General features: G+C 36.8%; 1 protein-coding gene across 1 annotated transcript in view; it reads left to right on the forward strand.

The window, feature by feature from the left end:
- Window positions 1–2734: 2734 nt before the first annotated feature.
- C5H4orf17 (chromosome 5 C4orf17 homolog) overlaps window positions 2735–23673 on the forward strand; it is a 49694-nt gene continuing 28755 nt past the window's right edge. Inside the window, 2 exon segments of the mRNA XM_060011910.1 lie at window positions 2735–2848; window positions 10468–10534. Coding sequence (XP_059867893.1) covers window positions 2735–2848; window positions 10468–10534 — 181 coding nt within the window.

Below are 23673 nucleotides of genomic sequence, written 5' to 3' on the forward strand. Positions count from 1 at the left end.
ATCTCATGAACTAGTCACCTCCCAAAGGCCCCACCTCCAAATACCAGCTATTGGGGATTAGGTTCAAACATATGAATTTTGGGGGACACACACATCAGTCTGTATCAGGTGTCCGGCCATGAAATAGTCAGTTAAAAATAGATGGTTGAGTTTATGCAGCTGTAGAGAGCTATACCATCTCTAATGGTATCATGAAGCTCGAAAGTGGCAGTGGAAGAATCCTAAACGAGGTCTGCCCAATTCAGAAACCCATATTTTCCCCACTACTTTATAAAAAGAAGGCAGGGCAGAACAGGGTTTGAATAAGACATTCAGCTATCTATCCACAAAGGTGGCCCCCACATTTTATAAGGCCTGAGAAAGAACTCTTTAGCAAGGAGATCAGAAACCATCCAATCCAAATTCCTTATTTTATAGGCCAAATGACTTGGCAAAGCAATGTGGTTAATATTTACTTAAAAGATATTTGGAAAGGAAAAAGATGTAACTCTTCTCATGGGTGCATAAATAATCTAATAGCTTTCAAATATTGTGGGGTTTGGGCAAGGTAAAGAGGGAGGTTAGCAACAGCCAAACATTTACGTTGCTATGGCAATATGTTTAAACTGCCCAAATCCAATACTACAAATCAAGTATTGGACTTCCCTGGTGGCACAGTGGTTAAGAATCCGCCTGTCAATACAGGGGACGTGGGTTTGAGCCCTGGTCCCGGAAGATCCCACATGCCATGGAGCAACTAAGCCCGTGCAGCACAACTAGTGAGCCTGCGCTCTAGAGCCCGAGCTACAGCTACTGAGTATGCGTGCCACAACTACTGAAGCCCACACACCTAGCGCCCATGCTCCACAACAAGAGAAGCCACCGCAGTGAGAAACCCACACACTGCGATGAAGAGTAGCCCCTGCTCGCCACAACTAGAGAAAGCCTGCATGCAGCAACAAAGAACCAACATGGCCAAAAATAAAATATAAAATAAATTAATTTTAAAAAAACAAATCAAGTATTTACTTAACATTTTACTTTGACATTGAAGCCTAAGTTTTTGAGAGAGTTAAAGTTATCTCCTTTTCCCCCAAGTTAGAAAATATTTTGGCAACTTTGACCCCTGATCCTGACCTAAAGAGCATGTATAGAATGTTTAAAATATTTGTTTGTAGATCTCCTTGTGAAGGTCTTAGGAAATAATCTCAGAGAAGTGTTAAGACAAAGCCATGCAGATTTTCTTGACAGTTTTCTCTGAGTTCCAAATTCGAATTATCTGAATGTGTAGCAGATGTTTTAGTGAAATATTATGGATCAGTATGCTGAAGTGCTGCTCAGATGGTAATTTTTGAGATGATGCAGAAACAGAAATATTATGTAATGATTTTTTAAAAATTGAAGTATAGTTGATTTAGAGTGCTGTTTTAGTTTCAGATATACAGCAAATTGACTCAATTATACATATCTATCTATCTACCTATCTACCTGTCTATCTATCTGTCTCTATCTTTTCTTTTTCAGATTCTTTTCCCGTATAGGTTATTACAAAATATCGAGTATAGTTCCCTGTTCTATACAGTAAGCCCTTGTTGCTTATCTATTTTATATATAGTAGTGTGTCTATGTTATCCCAAACTCCTAATTTATCTCTCCCGCCTTTCCCATTTGGTAACCATAAGTTTGTTTTCTGTGTCTGTGTCTATTTCTGTTTTGTAAATAAGTTCATTTGTATCATTTTTTTAGATTCCACATATAAGTGATATCATATAATAAAGTAATGCAAAATGGCATGAATTCTGCACTTTAAATAATATGAAAATATGTACCAGGGAAAGATGCAATCTACACACTGAAAACAGTTGTTTAACCATGAAGAATCTATGGTGATTTTCCACAGGATAGTATTTTTTTTAATTGATCATCACATTATATACTGAATATAGCCAAATTTTATTGAGTGATTGCTTTACTAATGCTTTATTTACATTGCTTAGCTTAATGTTTATTAGGAAGATATTATCATACGTCACCCTTTGTAGATAAGAAAATGAAGATAATACATTAAAAAGTTGATTGAGATAAGTTTCTAAGAGGTTTTCTCCAAAGTTCTTAATAAAGAATAATAACGATGATACTAGTAGCTAGCAATTACGTAGATTTAGCATGTGCCAGGCACTAAGTGCTTTATATTTACTAAAAATTTTCAATTCAATCCTATGCAGTACTACTATATTCCTTTTTATAGATGAGGAAACCGAGGCCCAGAACCAGGTTCCCCTGCCAATGTGGGGCAGAATCAGGATTCGAACAGTTCAGCTCCAAAGTCTGCACTCATCTGTTTACTGCTCTAGTCCCAGGGCTTCGTGAAAGTAGCAAAGAAAGAATGAAAAGAGAAATTACAAAGGAAAAATTAAAGTACGTGTGGTAAATCCAAAAGAACTCAATGTTCCAGTGTGAATGCGTGGAAGAAAGTGGTTTTACTGACTAATAGGGGAGGTTGATTTGAACATGTTAAATTTTAGATAACCTTGAAATATTCTGAGTGGAATGTCAGGCTGGGAAACATGGGAATGTAATAGGCAATATAAAATGACTCAATATGTAGATTCGAGAATGTGCAAAGAGAGGTAAGAGAACTTCTTGTTTTCAGTCTGGCACGCAAGAAGCTTGGAAGTCACCACACCATCCTAACAACAAGTAATATGCTAAACAAACTGAGAAATCAACAACTCTTCTTAGAACCATAAGAGAAATGAGGTCTCAGGGCAGACTGCTGCCCCCCAATTTCTTGTATTCCAAGAAACCAATTGGAATACAGAGGATCACAGCTGACTGGAGCAGCGACTGCCAGGGAAACCAGCACTGGGTAGGAAGACCTGAACTGCAACTGAAGAATTGCTGAAGGCTCAGTTAAAAACGGAGAGAGTTAAACAACTCCAGGCGGACTCAGAAGGAGACCTCCACACTTTTGTGAGTTTTACCTCCTGGATCTCGACCGGATTCTCAGTTATTATTGGAGAAAAATCCCCTCCTGCTTCCTGCAGGGGGGATGAGAAGAGGAACCTTTTGAAATATGCCAGCATATTTTGTTCCTCTCAACAAGGCCTTCCCTCAGGAGCAGCTATTTAACCAAAGCCTAACCTTCTGGGGTTTTTATCAGAGCCTAAGTTACCTGGGGGAAGGGAAATACCCAACTCCAGCCAGCTCTAGCCATCCTGTCTCACCTAAGGGGGGTGGGAGGGGGACTGAGAAGCCCTGACGAAGTTCACAGTGCAGGGGCACAGGCTCACTGAAAGACTCATAGGGCCACAGAATCCTTCCCCTCTCCCCACACCTTACCACCGCATTACTAAATCATATTTTCATCAGTTCCTTTTACCCAGCACAACATGTCCAGATATCAAGGAAAAATTACAAGGCGTACTAAAAGAGACAGAGGAACCAGACTGTAGGAAGCAGACTCAGATATGGCAGGAATGTTGGAATTATTGGACTGGGAATTTAAAACAACTATGATTAAGATGCTAGGAGCTCTCATGGATAAAGCAGACAGCGTGCAAGAGCAGATGGGCAATGTGAACAGAGAGATGCCCCGTCCTTCCCTAGAGGGAAGTCAGGATGAGTGTAGTTTGGCATTAAGTAGGTATAAATGCTTTGCTGTTAATATTGATCTGTTGTAACGATCATTTTACCCTTTTGTAGTCTACTCTGTGATGCTGGAGCTGTGACTCTCCAAACTAAATTGCCCAGAGTCTCTTGACATGTAGTTTCCCTAAAGTTTTTGTCACGGAGAGATTTGAACATAGGAGAAGGGAGAGGGGACTTTCTTTCCAGTTCCCGTTAGTGTCACACCGTGTCACAAGGTTGGCTCCATCCGCCAGCTGCTTTAGGTGCTCGGGGCACCAGTCTTGCTTCACCCCTCAGAGGCGGCAGCAGCAGCTGGGCCCAGCTCTCTTGGCAGGGTGAGTGTGAGCTTTGCCTTCTGAGCAACCACTAGGCTGTACCCTCTCCTCGTGTGGTCTGAGCCACAACCCCGTGGGGCCCTTTTGCTCAGGTTTCTGTTCTGGCAACCCCACTACTTTCTTTTCATTCTCCCAGCCCTTTCGGAGCTTAATGCTTTTAATGTCCTTGGTGACTTCAATATGCCCTTTGTGATCTTTCTAACAATTCTATAACCAATTTTTCTGTATTAAATTCCTCTTTATTTGAAATACAGAGTTGTCTGCTTTCCTAACGGGGCATATTGATACAGTTCTTGGCAGCAGGAGTGGTTCCAGAAGCAGACCCTCAAACAAACAAGTGTTAGCGCAGATTGAGTTGATGTCTTTTTAATGGTCATAATTTGCTGAAATAGAAAGCACTGGGATGAGTATGTTTAAGGGATGTGAGAAGAAAGGCAAAGATCCAGAATCGTCAACTAAGGAGAAGCCACTAGAGATGACTAACAGGGCCCAGTTCCTCTTTCCCATGACAGGTTTATATGGGTCTGATCTGCAGTGTTTTGCACACCCTCCATGTGCCTTCAAGCAGAAGTTTTCCAGAACATTCCAAGGTGTTTGCAATATAGTACCTTTTGAATCTTTATCTGATACAGTCACTGAAAATGACTCAGCTACATATACCTATTTGTACAGTGCTATGAAATTGGTTTGAAAATGTTCATTCACTTTGTATTTTATTAATCCTAGAATGTAACCAACTCTTAATGTCTTCATCATTTTTCCAGTTTTTTATTTTTTATTTTCATTTTACCAAAGTGATACATGAATATACACACGCAAATTTTTTTTCCTACGAAGTCTAACAGCAGTAGTGGCTTTCCCACTTCTTCCTACAATTACTCCTCCCTAGAAGACACTGCTTTCAGCTTTTGAAACTTATCATGTTGTGTTTTATCTCTGCATCTCTAAGTAGCATGCATATATTCCTAACTTGGTTTTTCTTTGGGCATTTTGTTGTTCTCACTTTGAAGGATGAGAATTTGGGGCAGTCGTTACCACAAAAAGACTCTAGTTCTCCCCTGTTTCCCAAATGAGTGATAGATATTAGAGTAATTTATATTATTATGACAATTACAGATGAGCCATGCAGTTTGCACTGCTTTTTTTTTTCTTTCTACCTGAACAATTTCATTTTTCCCTAGGATTAAATACTGGCTTTAAAAAAACTAGTTTGGTTTTGTCTTTATACTTAACAAGTAATTCAACGCCCAAAGCATAGCCAGTTGTCTAATTCTCCATTCAAGGCATGCAGATGTATCAAGTATCCCATCAATTTTGTCTTGACGGGAAGTCTCTCCCATAGTCTTTGACTTGCTCCAGAATGGCCTGGGTGCACTCTGCATCTGGGGCAGTCTGTTGTGTTGCTTTCTTTTGGCTGCTGTAACAAATTACAGTAGTCCCCCTTTAGCTGAGGGGGATACGTTCAAAGACCTTTAGTAGATAGATGCCTGAAACCTTGGATATATACTGCCTGAAACAATATATATGGTACTAAACCCTATATATACTTTTTTTTTTTGCGTCTCCCGTTGCGGAGCACAGGCTCCGGACGCGCAGGCTCAGCGGCCATGGCTCATGGGCCCGGCCGCTCCGCGGCATGTGGAATCTTTGCGGACCGGGTCACGAACCCGTGTCCCCTGCATCGGCAGGCAGACTCTCAACCGCTGCGCCACCAGGGAAGCCCCCCTATATATACTCTTTCTCCCTGTACTAACAGGTGTGTAGCCTATACAGCATGGATATGCTGGACAAACGGATGATTCACACACTGGGCAGGATAGAGGGGCATTGCATGATATTTCATCATGCTACTTAGAAAGACGCTCAATTTAAAACTTATGAATTGTTTATTTCTGGATTTTTTCATGTAATATTTTTGGACCACAGTCGATTGTTGGTAACTGAAACTGCAGATAAAGGGGGAACGACTGCACCACAAACTGGATGGCTTAAAATAACAGGTTTATTTTTCTCCCAGTCTGGAGGCCGAAAGTCTGTGTCACTGGGCTGAAATCAAGGCGAAGGCTTGGCTGTGCTCTCGCGGAGACTCTAGGAGAGAATCTGTCCTGTGACTTCTCCACCCTCTGATGGCTGCCGCATTCCTTGGCTTGTGGCTGCATCACTGTAGCCTCTCCTTCTTCTCTGCTCCTTTCCTTCCTCTTCCTTTTTCATATTGTCTTCAGAAGCTTGTAGGATGTTTTGTTAATTCCTAGTACTCTGAAATTTTCCAGTGATCTGTTCTGGGTGTGGGTGTATTTCTATCCATTTTACTGGCATTCAGTGGCTTCTAAAAGATATGAAGATTAACTTCCTTCAGTTCTAGAAAATTTACTTAGATTGTTTTATTAATGCTCTTCCGTTCCTGCCCCTTTCACTCCGCTTTGTCTGTTCTTTCATGCTGGAACTCCTACTGCTCATATATTGAACATCTTTGTCTGGTACTCTAATTTTCTCTCCCCCTGCCCCTTTCTCCTTTTTCCTATCTCTTTATGTTTTCGCTCCCTCCAGCTCCAAACTCCCTCTTAAAATGCAGGCACAGGTGGCAGCATGAGGGTTTGCAGAGCATGGCACAGTCTTCCTAGGGGTTGGGGGCATTTATAAATCTAGGGCTGGCACTTCATCTTTAGTTCCAGTCGGGGGAAGCAGGAGATTGGAACAGAGCCTTAGTAATGTCACGCAGTAGTGTACCAGCTCAGAGTGCCTTCCTGGCTCCCCGCAATGACAAATAGGATTTCTAAGATCAAGAACTTCTATTAATCTCCCCCTAATTGTCACCCTTTGAATTTGCAGACCTTATATTCATGGAAATAGGGGCCCTGAGTTTTTGCTTACTGTGCTAGCTAGTACCCTGAGAAATTATCAATGATATTTATATGATGATTGTTAAGTTCATGGTCCACTTAAGACTTGTGCTACTGCTTGAACAGTAGCTAGATAATATAAGATCTCGGTTTGCCAGAGACAGTTACTGTTGTCCCAGTGTTAATTATTGATAGCTCACTTTTCACTTTCAGGAGCGTTCTAGTTGTGATCACCCTACTTATGCCTGGATATAACTTAGATTTAGTCAGTTGCAAAAGGCTTCCTTGGAATAAAGAAAACTTTCAAAGTTTCAAGAGTTAGAAGTTCATGTTAATTATTTAACCAATAGCTCCTGTGGTGGTGACCTATTTCAGCAATATTGCAACAATGAAAAGAGTAATATAACACTTAACTAATTTTTACTACTTTATGAGTCATACTAGCTAGTCTAGGATTAGAAAGTGCAAAGGCTAATGTAACTTTAAAAAAATTAGATAGATTCATAAGAAAACTACTCTCAGAAGCTATATTAGAATGAGTCAAAGTCTATATTCAATAACTACATAATATTTAAATATTTAATTTTTTTAGGAACTGATTATTACAAAACCTCAGTTAAGTGTTCACTGAAAGATTTGAAAGTGGTGATTGTATTGAAGTATGTCCATTTTTATTTGTATAAAACTTGCAATAACCTGGAAATGGGCCATTGCATGGGAATAGATAAAATTATTGAAATGAGAATGCATGAGAAGTACAATAGTCACATTGTAGCTTTATCAAATTGGTGTTTGAATTTGAGATTAATTCAATGAGATTAATGGTCTTATATGCGGACTTGTTTTTTTTTTTTGACTTACAATCCAGAAGACATTCTGTGTGCTACTGTCACAGACATCACACAACACCAGAACTTATTTATTAGCCTAAGCTGCATACTAAGTGGAACTTAAAAAAAATTCTGGTTCGCACAGCTGTGTGAAGTATTATCCAGATAAGCTATTTAATGTGTTAATATTTGTCGACAAATATTACAAAATTTTCTTTTGAAAACAAACCAGAAGAAAAGCAAGATTTTTCTTATGTAAGCATTATGTTTTTGGTCTACTGCTCACCCGGAAATCAGTGAATTGCAGTAAACTTGGTGGTATCCAGCTGCCTTAAGGTAGATCGCTGCAGTCTCAAAACAGAATTAATATTTGCTTATTCTAATGTCAAAAATAAAGATCCTCCTCGGATGCCGTGTCTGGGATCTGAGTTGCAGAGAGGGGAAGCAAAGGATGCCAAAAAATAACTTAAGGAATAAGTATTTCTCCAGAGTCTAAACTCAGGCCTTGGGAAAGTAGAAGCTGAAAGAAAGCTGGAGTGCAGTATATTCCTCTATCTCTAAAAGAGAATTCAAAAGCACCCCTCCCACCAAAGAGCAAATAAAAATAAAGAGCAGGAAATGTTTGGAGGAGTCATGACCTATTTCTGTGACACACAGAAACTTCCTCTCTTATAGGGATATTCCAAGGCACACAGTACTCAAGCCACTGATTATTTCCAAGTCTGAGGGGTTCTGGGCTTTTTGAGCAATTTTTATTTATTTATTTTAACATTAAGTGTACACATTGGTGAGCCTTGCCCAATTAATATACCTCTAAATCTACTCTAAATCTACCACCACAAACAGAATATGGAAAATTTCCATTTCCTTAAAAGTTCCCTCATGCCTCTTTGCAGTCAGTCTACCTACACACACCCAGGCCCAGGCAACCACTGATCTGCCCTATGTTAGTATAGACTGCTTAGCTTGTTCTAAAATATCATATAAATAAAATCAAGCCAGGATAAAGTCTCACGTATTTAGCTTCTTGATTCAGCATCATGTTTTTGAGATGTAAACATGTGTATATCAGTGGTCTGTTCCTTTTTATTGTGAGATAGTAGCTCATTGTATGGATTTACCATATTTGTTTATCCATCCACCAGGGGATGGACATTTCAGGTGCAATTTTGGCTAGTGTGAAAATAGCCACTAAAAACACTTGTGGACAAGTCTTTTTGTGGGCATATGTTTTCTTTCTTTTGGATAAATATGTAGGAGTGGAACGGCTGTGTCATATTGTGGGTGGATGTTGAACTTTATAAAAAATAGCCACACTATTTTCCCAAGTAGTTGTACCATTTTACATTCCCACTAAGAGTGTATGTGAATTCCAATTGTTCCACATCCTCACCAACACTCGCTGTTGACAGTCTTTTAAGTAGTAAGGCCAGACACTATGAAACTCTTAGAGGAAAACATAGGCAGAACACTCCATGACATAAATCACAGCAAGATCCTTTTTGACCCACCTCCTAGAGAAATGGAAATAAAAACAAAAATAAACAAATGGGACCTAATGAAACTTAAAAGCTTTTGCACAGCAAAGGAAACCATGACAAGACGAAAAGACAATCCTCAGAATGGGAGAAAATATTTGCAAGCAAAGCAACTGACAAAGAATTAATCTCCAAAATATACAGGCAGCCCATGTAGCTCAATATCCAAAAAACAAACAACCCAATCCAAAAATGGGCAGAAGACCTAAATAGACATTTAGATGTAGACATTTCTCTACAGATTGCCACAAACACATGAAAGAATGCTCAATCTCAGTAATCATTAGAGAAATGCAAATCAAAGCTACAATGATGTATCACCTCACACCGGTCAGAATGGCCATCATCAAAAAATCTACAAACAATAAAAGCTGGATAGGGTGTGGAGAAAAGGGAATCCTCTTGCACTGTTGGTGGGAATGTAAATTCATACAGCCACTCTGGAGAACAGTATGGAGGTTCCTTAAAAAACTAAAAACAGAACTACCATACGACTCAGCAATCCCACTACTGGGCATATACCCTGAGAAAACCATAATTCAAAGAGTCACGTATCACAATGTTCATTGCAGCTCTATTCACAATCGCCAGGACATGGAAGCAACCAAAGGGTCCACTGACAGATGAATGGATAAAGAAGATGTGGCACATATATACAATAGAATATTACTCAGCCATAAAAAGAAATGAAATTGAGTTATTTGTAGTGAGGTGGATGAACCTCGAGTCTGTTATACAGAGTGAAGTAAGTCAGAAAGAGAGAAACAAATACCATATGCTAACACATATATATGGAATCTAAAAAAAAAAAAAAAAGGTTCTGAAGAACCTAGGGGCAGGACAGGAATAAAGACGCAGATGTAGAGAATGGACTTGAGGACACGGGGAGGGGGAAGGGGTAAGCTGGGACGAAGTAAGAGAGTGGCATGGACATATATACACTACCAAATGTAAAATAGCTAGTGGGAAGCAGCCGCATAGCACAGGGAGATCAGCTCGGTGCTTTGTGACCACCTAGAGGGGTGGGATAGGGAGGGTGGGAGGGAGACGCAAGAGGGAGGGGATATGGGGATATATGTATACATATAGCTGACTCACTTTGTTATAAAGTAGAAACTAACACACCATTGTAAAGCAATTATACTCCAATAAAGATGTTAAAAAAATTTTCTTTTAGCCAAGCTATGAGTGCAGTGTTATTTCAATGTGGTCTGAATGTTCACTTACTTCAAGACTAATTTTTTGAGCATTTTGCTCTATTGGTGATCTGTATAATTTCTTTTGTTAACTGTTTAAATCTTTTACTTATTTTTAGTGGGCTGTCTTCATCCTGTTTCGTGGCAAGAGTTCTGGATACATTCTGGGTACAAGTGCTTTGCCAGGTATGTGTTGAGAATATTTTATTCCATTCTTTGGCTTGCATTTTCATTTCCTTAATGGTGTTATTTAGAGGAGCATAAATTTTTAATTTCGATAAAGTCTTATTTATCAATTTGCTCTTTTATAAGTAGTACTTTTATGTTCTAAGAAATATTTGCATTAAGCCAATATGCGAAGATTTTTCCTGTGTACTCTTCTAGAAATTATATAGTTTTAGCTTAAACATTTATGTCTATGATCCAAGTTAAGTGAATTTTTGTGTATGGTGGGAGGTAAGTGTTGGGGTTCATTTGTTTTCCTAAGGATAGCTACTTGTTCCAGCCCCATTTCTTGAAAATCTCTCCTTTTATCCATCACATTACTTTGGCGCTTTTGCTTAAACACACACAAATGTGGGTCTATTATTTCTGGATTCTGTAATCTCTAATATGTTCTATTGCTATTTGTTTATCTTTGTGCTAATATTGTACTATTTTGATTACTATAGCATTACACTAATTCCTGAGTCTTCCAACTGAGTCCTTATTTTTCAAAACTGTTTTGGAGATTCTAGGTCCTTTGAACTTTCATATAAGTTTTAGAACCAGCTTGTCATATTCTATAAAACAAGCCCACTGAGAGAGTGATTGGAATTATATTAGCTCTATAAATGAATTTGGGGTCAGATGATATCATAATAATCTTGAGTCATCTAATCCATAAACATGGTATATCTATTCTTTTATCACCATCTATAATAAGTGACAAAAAGTTAAGTAGATTTCAGGGTATAATTCTTGTACATATTTTGTTCATTTTATCCCTGAGTATTTCATATATTGAATGATATGTAAATGAAAACTATTTTCCAATATTTCATTGTTACTATATTAAAATATAATTGATTTCTATATATTGATATAGTATTCACTAACCTTGCTAAATTCACTTCCTAATTCTAGAAACTTTTGTTGCATTCCTTAGAATGTATACAATCATGACATCTGTTAATAAAAGCAGCTTTTTTCTATATCATTTTAAAAAAATTTTATTGGAGTACAATTGATTTACAATGTTGTGTTAGTTTGAGGTGTACAGCAAAGTGAATTTGTTATACATATATCCACTCTCTTTAATTTTTTTTTAGATTCTTTTCCCATACAGGCCATTGCAGAGTATTGAGTAGAGTTCCCTATGCTATACAGCAGGTTCTTATTAGTTATCTATTTTATATATAGTAGTGTGTATATGTCAGTCCCAATCTCCCAATTTATCCCTCCCCCCCTTATCCTCTGGTAACCATCAGTTTGTTTTCTACATCCATTACTCTACTTCTGTTTTGTAAATAAGTTCATTTGTACCCTTTTTTTAGATTCCACATATCAGTGATATCATATAACATTTGTCTTTCTGTGTCTCACTTCACTCAGTATGACAATCTCTAGGTTGCTACAAATGGCATTATTTTGTTCTTTTTTATGGCTGAGTAATATTCCATTGTATATATGTACCACATCTCCTTTATACATTCCTCTGTTGATGGACATTTAGGTTGCTTCCATGATCTGGCTGTTGTAACTAGTGCTGCAACGAACATTGGGGTGCATGTATCTTTTTTTTTTTTCTTTGCAGTACGCGGGCCTCTCACTGTTGTGGCCTCTCCCGTTGCGGAGCACAGGCTCCGGACGCGCAGGCTCAGCAGCCATGGCTCACGGGCCCAGCCGCTCCGTGGCATGTGGGATCTTCCCAGACCGGGGCACGAACCCGTGTCCCCTGCATCGGCAGGCGGACTCTAAACCACTGCGCCACCAGGGAAGCCCGCATGTATCTTTTTGAATTATGGTTTTCTCTGGGTATGTGCCTAAGAGTAAAATTGCTGGGTCATATTGTACTTCTATCTTTAGTTATTTAAGGAACCTCCATACTGTTCTCCATAGTAGCTGTACCAGTTTACATTGCCACTAACAGTGTAGGAGTGTTTCCTAATAAAAGCAGTTTTACTTCTTCCTTTCTAATATTAAGGCCTTTTATTTGTTTTTCTGGCCTTAAGGAACTTGTTTAGACCTCCAGTGCAATGTTGAAATGGTGAGAATAGAATTCCTTGCCTTGGTCCCAAACATAGGTATATAGTCTCTTTTAACTTTCTATTTCTTTATTGATATTCTCTATTTTAAAATTAATTTTTATTTATTTATTTTCTTTATTTTTTTGGCTGCATCGGGTCTTGGTTGCAGGGGTCTTCGTTGAGGTCTGTGGGCTCTTCCATTGTGGTGCGGTCTCTTCATTGTGGCGCACGGGCTTCTCTCTAGTTGTGGAGTGTGGATTTTCTCTCTCTAGTTGTGGTGCATGAGCTCCAGGGCACATAGGATCTTTTGTTGTGGCACACAGGCTCTCTCACTGAGGCATGCAAGCTCCATAGTTTTGGTGCGCGGGCTTAGTTGCCATGTGGCATGTGGGATCTTAGTTCCCTGACCAGGGATTGAACCCGCGTCCCCTGCATTGGAAAGCAGATTCTTTACTACCGGACCACCAGGGAAGTCCCGGCATATGGTCTTAAATTAAGTATGCTGCTAGCTTTAAATTTTTCATAGATTGCCAAGAGATTTTTCTTATCATGCATGGATGTTGGATTTTGTCAAAGGTTTTTCTTGCATCTGTTGGGTTAATCATATGACTTTTCTCCCTTACCCTGTTATGAATTACACTTACTCTGTGGTTAATTACATTAATATATGTATATTAAACCAACTTTTAATTCCTGGGATAAATCCCACTTGATCATGATATTATCATTTTTATATATTATTGATCTGCTAATATTTTGTTAAGGGTTTTTGTGTCTGTGTTCATGAAATCTGTAGTTTTCTTGAAAAATGTTTGTCTGGATTAGATGTCAAGGTAATACTGACTTGGTAAAATGAGTCCCCTCTTCCTCTATTTTCTGAAGTTATTTGAGTAAAATTGTTATTATTTCTTCCTTAAGTGTTTCCAGTTAGAAGTGGAGTTTACTTTGTGGGAAGACTTTTAGTTAAAAATCCAATTTAAAAAATAGACAGGAAAGAAGTGCAGGATTAAGCAAAGTGCCTGAGCCCTTGAGTCAGACTTGACTGATTCCTTCCTACTCATGTTTTCACATGATTGGGTCGTTATTTAACTAACTAAGTTTAATAGCACCTCATATAAAATAATATACTCAAGAGTCTGAAAAAATAAGCTCAGTAAAAGTTAATCATAAGGTGAGTTTGTAAAACTTCTAAAAGTAATAGATACTTGAAAAGAATATGTGTGTAAGCTTATTGTATGGAACATGAAAACAATATTAGGAAGTAGAATTAAGCAAAAGATTATAGTGTTTTCTCTTTCTACCATAAACTTAAACTTTTGCACCTGCTTCCACATATTTATTTATTCTCTAATCTCAGAATTGCATAATTAGTGACTCGAAATTTAATGTCAACATTATATAATATTCCATAAAGAATATTGCGAACTTTAAGTCCTCTGCTTCTTGAATATTTGAGAACCTCTGCTCTGTAAGGCTTTTCTGACTCTAAAACTTTGTAGGAAAAAGAAAACTCCTATTTCACTTTGAGCTGTTGTCACAAACATTCTATGGTTGGGTGGGATCATTTAGTTTAAATTATTTTTCACATGATAAAACTAAAGGTCCTATATGAGATTATGCAATTTATTTGGTCACATAGAGTTGGTGAAATATCTGGAATGGGAACTCCATGCATTTTCTAATATACCTCACTAATATGGGGGCCTGACCACAAGTTTCTTAGTTTTCTAGGTTATTGCATCCCAGGGTTTGGTTATAGGGTTAACATGATAGGAAAGTAGCCATGCCTGCTACACCTCCACACAACCAAACCAACAATGATGACAGAAAAAAAAAAAAAAAGACACCCACAGTAGAAATTCAAAAGGCCACAGTAAGAATAGATTTCCCATTTGTATTGAGAAGCATATATTTTGAGGCACACCACTTACTTCAGCCTTTGAACCAGCTTGCAACTTAACAGAGGAAATAGAAAAGTATTTTGTTTTATCTCTCTTCTCTGTGCTTTTTCCAAGGTGAAGGGCTGTACAGACCATTGGGCAATTTGGCCATTCCTGAAGTATGAAGTATTGTCTTTGCCCATTAGAATTATTCTACTCTCCTAGCCACATCCTACAATATTACTGCCTCCCTTTTTCCACCTAGGCTCTTCCACGAATGCTATGTATTACATGAAAGGGGTCTGAATAAAGCACATGGCATCCTTAGATGCTTAGTGACCTAAGGACAAGTGTTGCAAATGTAGATAGAATGTGGGAATAGTTCACATGGAGGTCTAGTCCCATGTATAATATTGTTCAGTTAAGAACTGCACTCTGCATGGCAGTTGCATTGCCAGTCAATGTAAAAGGAACTAGGAGCTGAGCACATAAATTAGCTTTAGCTACAGAACAAGGCTAAGGTAAAGGCTGGAGTCCAAGTGGTATCTGAGTGACTGGGAAACATACAATAAGCTATAGGTACAAGTTTTAAAATCCCCTCAAAATGGAAGCAGTAAAGAGTAGAATCAACGTTCCTGACATCAAATCAACAAACTAGAGAACAAATTTGAGATACTCATCAAGAAACCATAGAGTGGGTAAGGAAAAAAAAACAAAAACAAAAACAAAACCTTGCAAAACAAAATGATGAAGGTTAAAAATTAAAGAATAGGTGATGATGACTTTATTCATTTGATTAATTCTTATTGAGCATCTATTGTGTTTTAGGCATATATTGGGCAAATTCAAACAAAAAGAAATCAAGATGGTTTCATAAACATCATATAGAGTTCAAGTCAAAGAAGCGTGAGACCAGATAAAGAGGATCACTTTGTATTGATAAAAGGAAAGCTGCATTGTCAAGAAATATCCTGGTGTTAAATAATGTAATATTTTAGAAGTTTTAATTACAGAGAAAATAATAGAAGCAAACACTTAACGAGAACTTGGAAGTGCTAATCTACCATAAACAGGTTGGAACACTCTATCCATGAGAATGCCTGCGCTACAAGTTACAAAATACAAATGAACAATGGCTTTAACTCTTGCTAATCAATGTGACGTCCATGGACCAACAGCATGGGCATCACCAGGGAGTTTGTTAGAGATGAAGAATCTCAGGGCCCACCCCCTACCTACTAAATCAGAATCTACATTTTAACAAGATCCTCAGGTGATTCAAATGCACATTACTCATTAATATGAGTAATGATATGTAAGGTACTTGATATGTACTTGATATGTAAACATTTTGAGTAATAAAAATAATAAGGTAAAATTATATATGCTATATACTCTACTTACAAAGGCTAGCCTCTTTTTTGAACATTTATGGAAGACTTACAAAATGCATCACTAGGCTAAAAACAAAATTCCTATTAGCTCCAAAGAGTAGAAATTGTAAAAGTCATATAGTCTGGGAACTAGATTAAAATTTAACTATACAGATTTGAGCAAAAATCAGACAACCAAACAGTAAACAGACAAAAAACTCTAGTTAGCTATCATTTCAAAGAAGTAATATAATTATTAATTCTTCCAATCCAAGAAGATGGTATATTTTCCATTTGTTTGGGTCATCTTCAGTTTCTTTCATCAGTGTCTTACACTTTTCGAAGTACAGGTCTTTTGCCTCCTTAGGTAGGTTTATTCCTACGTATTTTATTATTTTTGATGTGATGGTAAATGGGATTGTTTCCTTAATTTCTCTTCTGGTAGTTCATTGTTAGTGTATAGAAATGCAACAGATTTCTGTATATTATTTTTATGTCCTGCAACTTTACTGAATTCATTGACGAGTTCTAGTAGTTCTCTGGCAGTGCCTTTAGGATTTTCTGTGTATAGTATCATGTTATCTGCAAACAGTGACTGTTTTACTTCTTCCTTTCCAATTTGGATTCCTTTTATATTTTTGCTTCTCTGATTGCTGTGGCTAGGACTTACAAAACTACATTGAATAAAAGTGGTGAGAGTGGGCATCCTTGTCTTTTTTTTTACCTTAGAGGAAATGCTTTCAGCTTTTCTCTGTTGAGTATGATGTTAGCTGTGGGTTTGTCATATATGACCTTTATTATGTTGAGATATGTTCCCTCTATGCCCACTTTCTGGAGAGTTTTTATCATGAATGGATGTTGAAATTTATCAAAAGCTTTTTCTGCATCTATTGAGATGATCATATGGTTTTATTCTTAAATTTGTTAATATGGCATATCATATGGATTGATTTGTGGATATTGAAAAATCCTTGCATCCCTGGAATAAATCCCGCTTGATCATGGTGTATGATCCTTTTAATGTATTGTTGGATTCAGATTATGGACTTCTTTTTTTTATATATATTTATTGGAGTATAATTGCTTTACAACGTTCTGTTTCTGCTGTACAGCAAACTGAATCAGCCATATGTATACATATGTCCCATATCCCCTGCATCTTGAGTCTCCCTCGCACCCTCCGTATCCCACCCCTCTAGGTCATCACAAAGCGTCGATCTCATCTCCCAATACTATGCAGCAGCTTCCACTATCCATCCATTTTATATTAGGTAGTGTATATGTGTCAATGCTACTCTCTCACTTCTTCCCAGCTCCTCCTTCCCCCATGTGTCCTCAAGTCCATTCTCTACAGCTGTATCTTTATTCCTGCCCTGCCCCTAGGTTCTCAGTACGGTTTTTTTTAGATTTCACATGTGTGCGTTAGCATACGGTATTTGTTTTTCTCTTTCTGAATTACTTCACACTGTATGACAGACTCTAGGTCCATCCACCTCACTACAAATAACTCAATTTCGTTTCTTTTTAAGGCTGAGTAATAGTCCATTGTATATATGTGTCACATTTTCTTTATCCATTCATCTATCGATGGACATTTAGGTTGCTTCCATGTCCTGGCTATTGTAAATAGTGCTGCAACAACATTGTGGTACATGTATCTTTTTGAATTATAGTTTTCTCAGGGTATATGACCAGTAGTGGGATTGCTGGTCATAGTTAGTTCTATTTTTAGTTTTTAAAGGAACCTCCATACTGTTCTTCATAGTGGCTGTATCAATTTACATTCCCACCAACAGTGCAAGAGGGTTCCCTTTTCTCCACACCCTCTCAAGCATTTATTGTCTGTAGATTTTTTTGATGGCCATTCTGACTGGTGTGAGGTGATACCTCATTGTGGTTTTGATTTACATTTCTCTAATGATTAGTGATGTTGAGCATCCTTTCATGTGTTTGTTGGCAATCTGTATGTCTTCTTAGGAGAAATGTCTATTTAGGTCTCCCCATTTTTGGATTGGGTTTTTTGTTTTTTTGATATTGAGCTGCATGAGCTGCTTGCATATTTTGGAGATTAATCTTTTGTCAGTTGCTTCGTTTGCAAATATTTTCTCCCATTCTGAGGATTGTCTTTTAGTCTTATTTATGGTTTCCTATGCTGTGCAAAAGCTTTTAAGTTTCATTGGTCCCATTTGTTTATTTTTGTTTTTATTTCCATTTTTCTAGGAGGTGGGTCAAAAAGGATCTTGCTCTGATTTGTGTCATAGAGTGTTCTGCCTATGTTTTCCTCTAAGCATTTACAGTGTCTGGCCTTACATTTAGGTCTTTAATCCACTTTGAGTTTATTTTTGTGTATGGTGTTAGGAAGTGTTTTAATTTCATTCTTTTACATGTAGCTGTCCAGTTTTCCCAGCACCACTTATCGAAGAGACTGTCTTTTCTCCATTGTATATTCTTGCCTCCTTTATCAAAGATAAGGTGACCATATGTGCATGGGTTTATCTCTGGGCTTTTTATCCTGTTCCATTGATCTGTATTTCTGTTTTTGTTCCAGTACCATACTGTCTTGATTACTGTAGCTTTGTAGTATAGTCTGAAGTCAGGGATCCTGATTCCTCCAGCTCCGTTTTTCTTTCTGAAGATGGCTTTGGCTATTCAGGGTCTTCTGTGTTTCCATACAGATTGTAAAATTTCTTGTTCTAGTTCTCTGAAAAATGCCATTGGCAATTTGTTAGGGATTGCATTGAATCTCTAGATTGCTTTGGGTAGTATAGTCATTTTCACATTGTTCGTGCTTCCAATCCAAGAACATGGTATATCTCTCCATCTGTTTGCATTTTCTTTGATTCCTTTCATCAGTGTCTTATAGTTTTCTGCATACAGGTCTTTTGTCTCCTTAGGTAGGTTTTTTCCTAGGTATCTTATTCTTTTTGTTGCAATGGTAAATGGGAGTGTTTCCTTAACTTCTCTTTCAGATTTTTCATCATTAGTGTATAGGAATACAAGAGATATGTGCATGAATCTTGTATCCTGCTGCTTTACAAATTCATTGCTAGATCTAGTCATTTTCTGATGGCATCTTTAGGATTTTCTATGTATGCTATCATGTCATCTGCAAGCAGTGACAGTTTACTTCTTTTCCAATTTATATTCCTTTTATTTCTTTTTCTTTTCTGATTGCTATGGCTAGGACTTCCAAAACTATTTTGAATAAGAGTGGTGAGAGTGGACATCCTTGTCTTATTCCTGATCTTAGTGGAAATGCTTTCAGTTTTTTACCATTGAGTATGATGTTGGCTGTGGGTTTTTCATATATGGCCTTTACTATGTGGAGGTAGTTTCCCTCTATGCCCATTTTCTGGAGAGTTTTTATCAAAAATCGGTGTTGAATTTTGTCAAAAGCTTTTTCTCCATCTATTGAGATTATCATATGGTTTTTATTCCTTAATTTGTTAATATGGTGTATCACATTGGTTGATTTGCATATACTGAAGAACCCTTGCATTTCTGGGATAAACTCCACTTGATCATGGTGTATTATCCTTTTAATATGTTGTTGGATTCTGTTTGCTAGAGTTTGTTGAGGATTTTTGCATCCATGTTCATCAGTGATATTGGTGTATAATTTTCTTTTTTGTGATATCTTTTTCTGGTTTTGGTATCAGGGTGATGGTAGCTTCATAGAATGAATTTATGAGTGTTCCTCCCTCTGCAAATTTTTGGAAGAGTTTGAGAAGGATTGGTGTTAGCTCTTCTCCAAATGTTTGATAGAATTCACCTGTGAAGCCTTCTGGTTCTGGACTTTTGATTGTTGGAAGATATTTAATTACAGTTTGAATTTCATTACTTGTGATAGGTCTGTTTATATTTTCTAATTCTTCTTGTTCAGTCTTGGAAATTTGTACGTTTCCAAGAATTTGTCCATTTCTTTGTGGCTGTCCATTTTATTGGCATATAGTTGTTTGTAGTACTCTCTTATAATCCTTTGTATTTCTGCAGTGCCAGTTGTGTTTTCTCCTTTCTTTTTTCTAATATTACTGATTTGCATCCTCTCCCTTTTTTTCCTGATGAGTCTGTCTAAGGTTTTATCAATTTTGTTTTACTCTCAAAGAACCAGCTTTTATTTTTATTGATCTTTGCTATTGTTTTCTTCATTTGTATTTCATTTATTTCTCCTCTGATCTTTATGATTTCTTTTCTTCTACTGACTTTGGCTTTTCTTTGTTCTTCTTTCTCTAGGTGCTTTAGGTGTAGGGTTAGATTTTTTCTTTGAGATTTTTCTTATTTATTGAGGTGAGATTGAATTGCTATAAACTTCCCTCTTAGGACTGCTTTTGCTGCATCCCATAGGTTTTGGGTTGTCATGTTTTCATTGTCATTTTTTTCTAGGTATTTTTTGATTTCCTCTTTCATTTCTTCAGTGACCTCTTGGTTGTTTAGTCGCATATTGTTTAGCTTCCACATGTTTGTATTTTTTACAGTTTTTTCCTCTAACTGATATCTAGTCTCATAGTGCTGTGATCAGAAAAGATGCTTGATGCAATTTAAATTTTCTTAAACTTTCCAATGCTTGTTTTGTGAGCCAAGATTTGATCTATCCTGGAGAATGTTCCATGTACACTTGAGAAGAAAGTGTATTCTGTTGTTTTTGGCTGGAATGTCCTATAGATATCAATTAAATCTATCTGGTCTATTGTGTCATTTAAAGCTTGTGTTTCCTTACTTATTCATCTCTGTTTGTTCACTCTTTAGTTCTTCTAGGTCCTTGTTAAACGCTTCTTGTATTTTCTCTATTCTATTTCTGAGATTTTAGATAATCTTTACTATCATTACTCTGAATTCTTTTTCAGGTAGTTTGTCTATTTCCTCTTCATTTATTTGGTCTTGTGGGTTTTTATCTTGTTTCTTTGCCTGCAAGTCATTTCTCTGTCTTCTCATCTTGTCTGATTTACAGTATTTGAGGTCTCCTTTCCCTAGGCTGCAGGGTTGTAGTTCCTCTTGCTTCTGCTCTCTGCCCCTCGTGGTGAGGTTGGTGCAGTGGCTTGTGTAAGCCTCCTAATGGGAGGGACTGGTGCCTCCGTTCTGTTGGGTGGAGCTGAGTCTTTTCCCTCCGATGAGCAGGGATGTGTCAGGTTGTGTGTTTTCGGTTGTCTGTGAGATTAGTATGACTGTAGGTAGTCTGTATGCTGATGCGTGGGTTTGTGTTCCTGTCTTGTTTGTTGTTTGGTGTCAGGCATCCAGCTGGGAGCTGCTGGCAGTCGGGTGGAGCCAGGTCTGGATTCAGTTAGAGGCTTCCGTGAGGGCTCTTGGCGATTAATCTTCCCTGGGCCTGGGAATTCTCTAGTGGTCCAGCTTCCTGGACTTGGTGCTCCCAGCCCTGAGCCTCAGGCCCGACTTCCAGTGCAGGAACCAAGACCCCACAAGTCACTCATCCCAGCAATAAAGGGATTAAAAAAAAAAAAGAAAACTAACAAAACCCCAGACAAATGGTAAAAAGTAAAATGAAACAAACAAAAATAGAAAAAAGGAAACATGCACTTACAAAAAAGAAACAAAAACAGAACCAAATAAAACAAAAAGCAAGAGAACACGCAAACAAAAGAACCCAAGAATTAAATCAAACAATTAAAAAAAACTGACAAAAACATAAAACCAAAAAACAAAACCAAAGCAGAGTGCCAACTGCAAAATGAAGCAAAGAAACAAAAGAAACCAACAAAAATGATTTAAAGAAAAAGAAAAAGGGGAAAGAGGACAGAACAACTGAAAAGCAACATAGAAATAGAAATATAAAAAAATAAAATAGAAAATATATTACAGAAAAAGAAAGACAAACAAAACCCCAGAGAAATGCTAAAAACAAAATCAAACAAATACAGAATCAAGGAAATACACACACACACAAAAGAAACAAAAAGAGAACCACATAAAACGAAAAGCAAGAGAACAACCAGTCAAATAGAAGAACTCAAAAATGAAATCAAAGAATTACAATTAAACTATCAAAAACACAAAACCTAAAAACTAAACCCAAAGCAGTGTGCCAACTGAAGAATGAAGCAAGGAAACAGAACTAACTAATAAAAATGATTTAAAAAATAATAATAAAAGAAAATAAAAAGGGAAATAACACAGGACAACAGAAAAGTAGAAATGGAAATATAAAAAAAAAGAGAGAGAGAAACATATATTAAAGAAAAAGAGGAAGAAAAAAATTAGGGAAAAAAACACAGAACAACAGAAAAGCCAAGTAAAAATAGAAATGTGTAAAAAAATAAAAATATGTTATAAAACATGGAGATCCCAAAAGACTAAATAAAAAAAACTAAACAACAAACAAAAAAATAAAGAAAAAGAAACCAAAAAAAAATCTAGAACCAACAACAGAATGAATCAAAACATAAAAAAATTAATAGTAATAATTATGTTTCCCTGGGGTCTCTGCTGTGAGGTAGTAAATTATAGTAGTAAATTTTATATTACTATAAAACTGTGACATACATAATGATTAAAAAATATAATTGATAAGATTATATTATATATTATATAATGTTATATTATAATTATATTATATTAGATTATATATATTATATAATTGATAAGAAACTCTAGGCATAAAGTGGAGTTCATTTCAAAAACTGTGATCTGAGAATATAAATGTTTATTCCTTTTGGGATTTATTTCTTCTGATGTAACTATATTTGTATATAACTTTAGGTATCCTTATGTAATAAGTATTTTCAAAATTTGAGATAAGGTACATAAACATTAACCCATTTTACATATGGATTAAAAATGCTTTTGGGGGGTCAGTTTTCCTTCATTAATTAGGTCATAGGGTCCTAACTATAGATGTTGCTAATGGATGAGGGAAATGTCTCTGAATGATGCTTAGGTGGAGACTCTGTGTGTGTGTGTGTGTGTGTGTGTGTGTGTGTGTATGCATATATGTATATATTTTTTTCTAATAAACTGTGACTGTTTATAAGTGCTTTGAGAATTGCCATACCTAAACAGCTTGATGAAGGGATTTCATATACTTTTTAGATATTTCTCCCGTTTTTTGTTTTGCTTTGTTTTTTGAACCTAGATTAAGCAGACCAACAAACTGGTAAAGAGACCTTTTACCCCTTGAGTTCAAGCCACTTTTCATTGGGAAATATTCATTGTGTAAAAGTGACTCATAATTACCTGGACCTTTTGCAATCTCCCAAGGCAGGACTGTCCAAGCTATATGACAACCTTATATTGAAACTTCCTATTTCTGCTATGCCCACCTTACTTATTTTTCTTATGAACTATTTTGTATGTTTTTCAGGTGCCTTACTTTAGTCAATAAAAGCTTTATAACAAATAAAACTGCACTCTTCAAACAAAATATATCACCACAAAACGTTTTATAAAACATTTAAATTGTATTAAGAATTTTAAGTATATCATAGATATAGCTAGATATACCAGTGCAGTCGTACCAAATTGAAAACATTTTTTGGTTAAATGAGTCATTACTAAGTAAAGTGGGACTTAGGGATTTATAATTCTACTTTATTGAACTGAACATTAGTATATATATTACAGTATGATTCTAGCTGCACTTTTATATTTAAGTAGTATTACAAAAAGACATTTTCTGAAATGTCAATGTATGCTGGCAAGTAGCCTCATGACCCCTTATAGGATGCTTTTCAGGTTCATCTAGTTATAAAATGATTCTTAAAGTTAATCATTTAAAGTGTGCCCCTCCTTTATATTTCACTATTTCTTTTCTAAACTAATCAAGTAACTTGTACCATGCAATGAGCTGATTTCAAAACCTAATCCAAGTTAATTTGTAACAAATGCTTTTTAAA

This window comes from Delphinus delphis, chromosome 5, assembly GCF_949987515.2.
Source record: "Delphinus delphis chromosome 5, mDelDel1.2, whole genome shotgun sequence".
In the NCBI taxonomy this organism is placed as follows: Eukaryota; Metazoa; Chordata; class Mammalia; order Artiodactyla; family Delphinidae; genus Delphinus; species Delphinus delphis.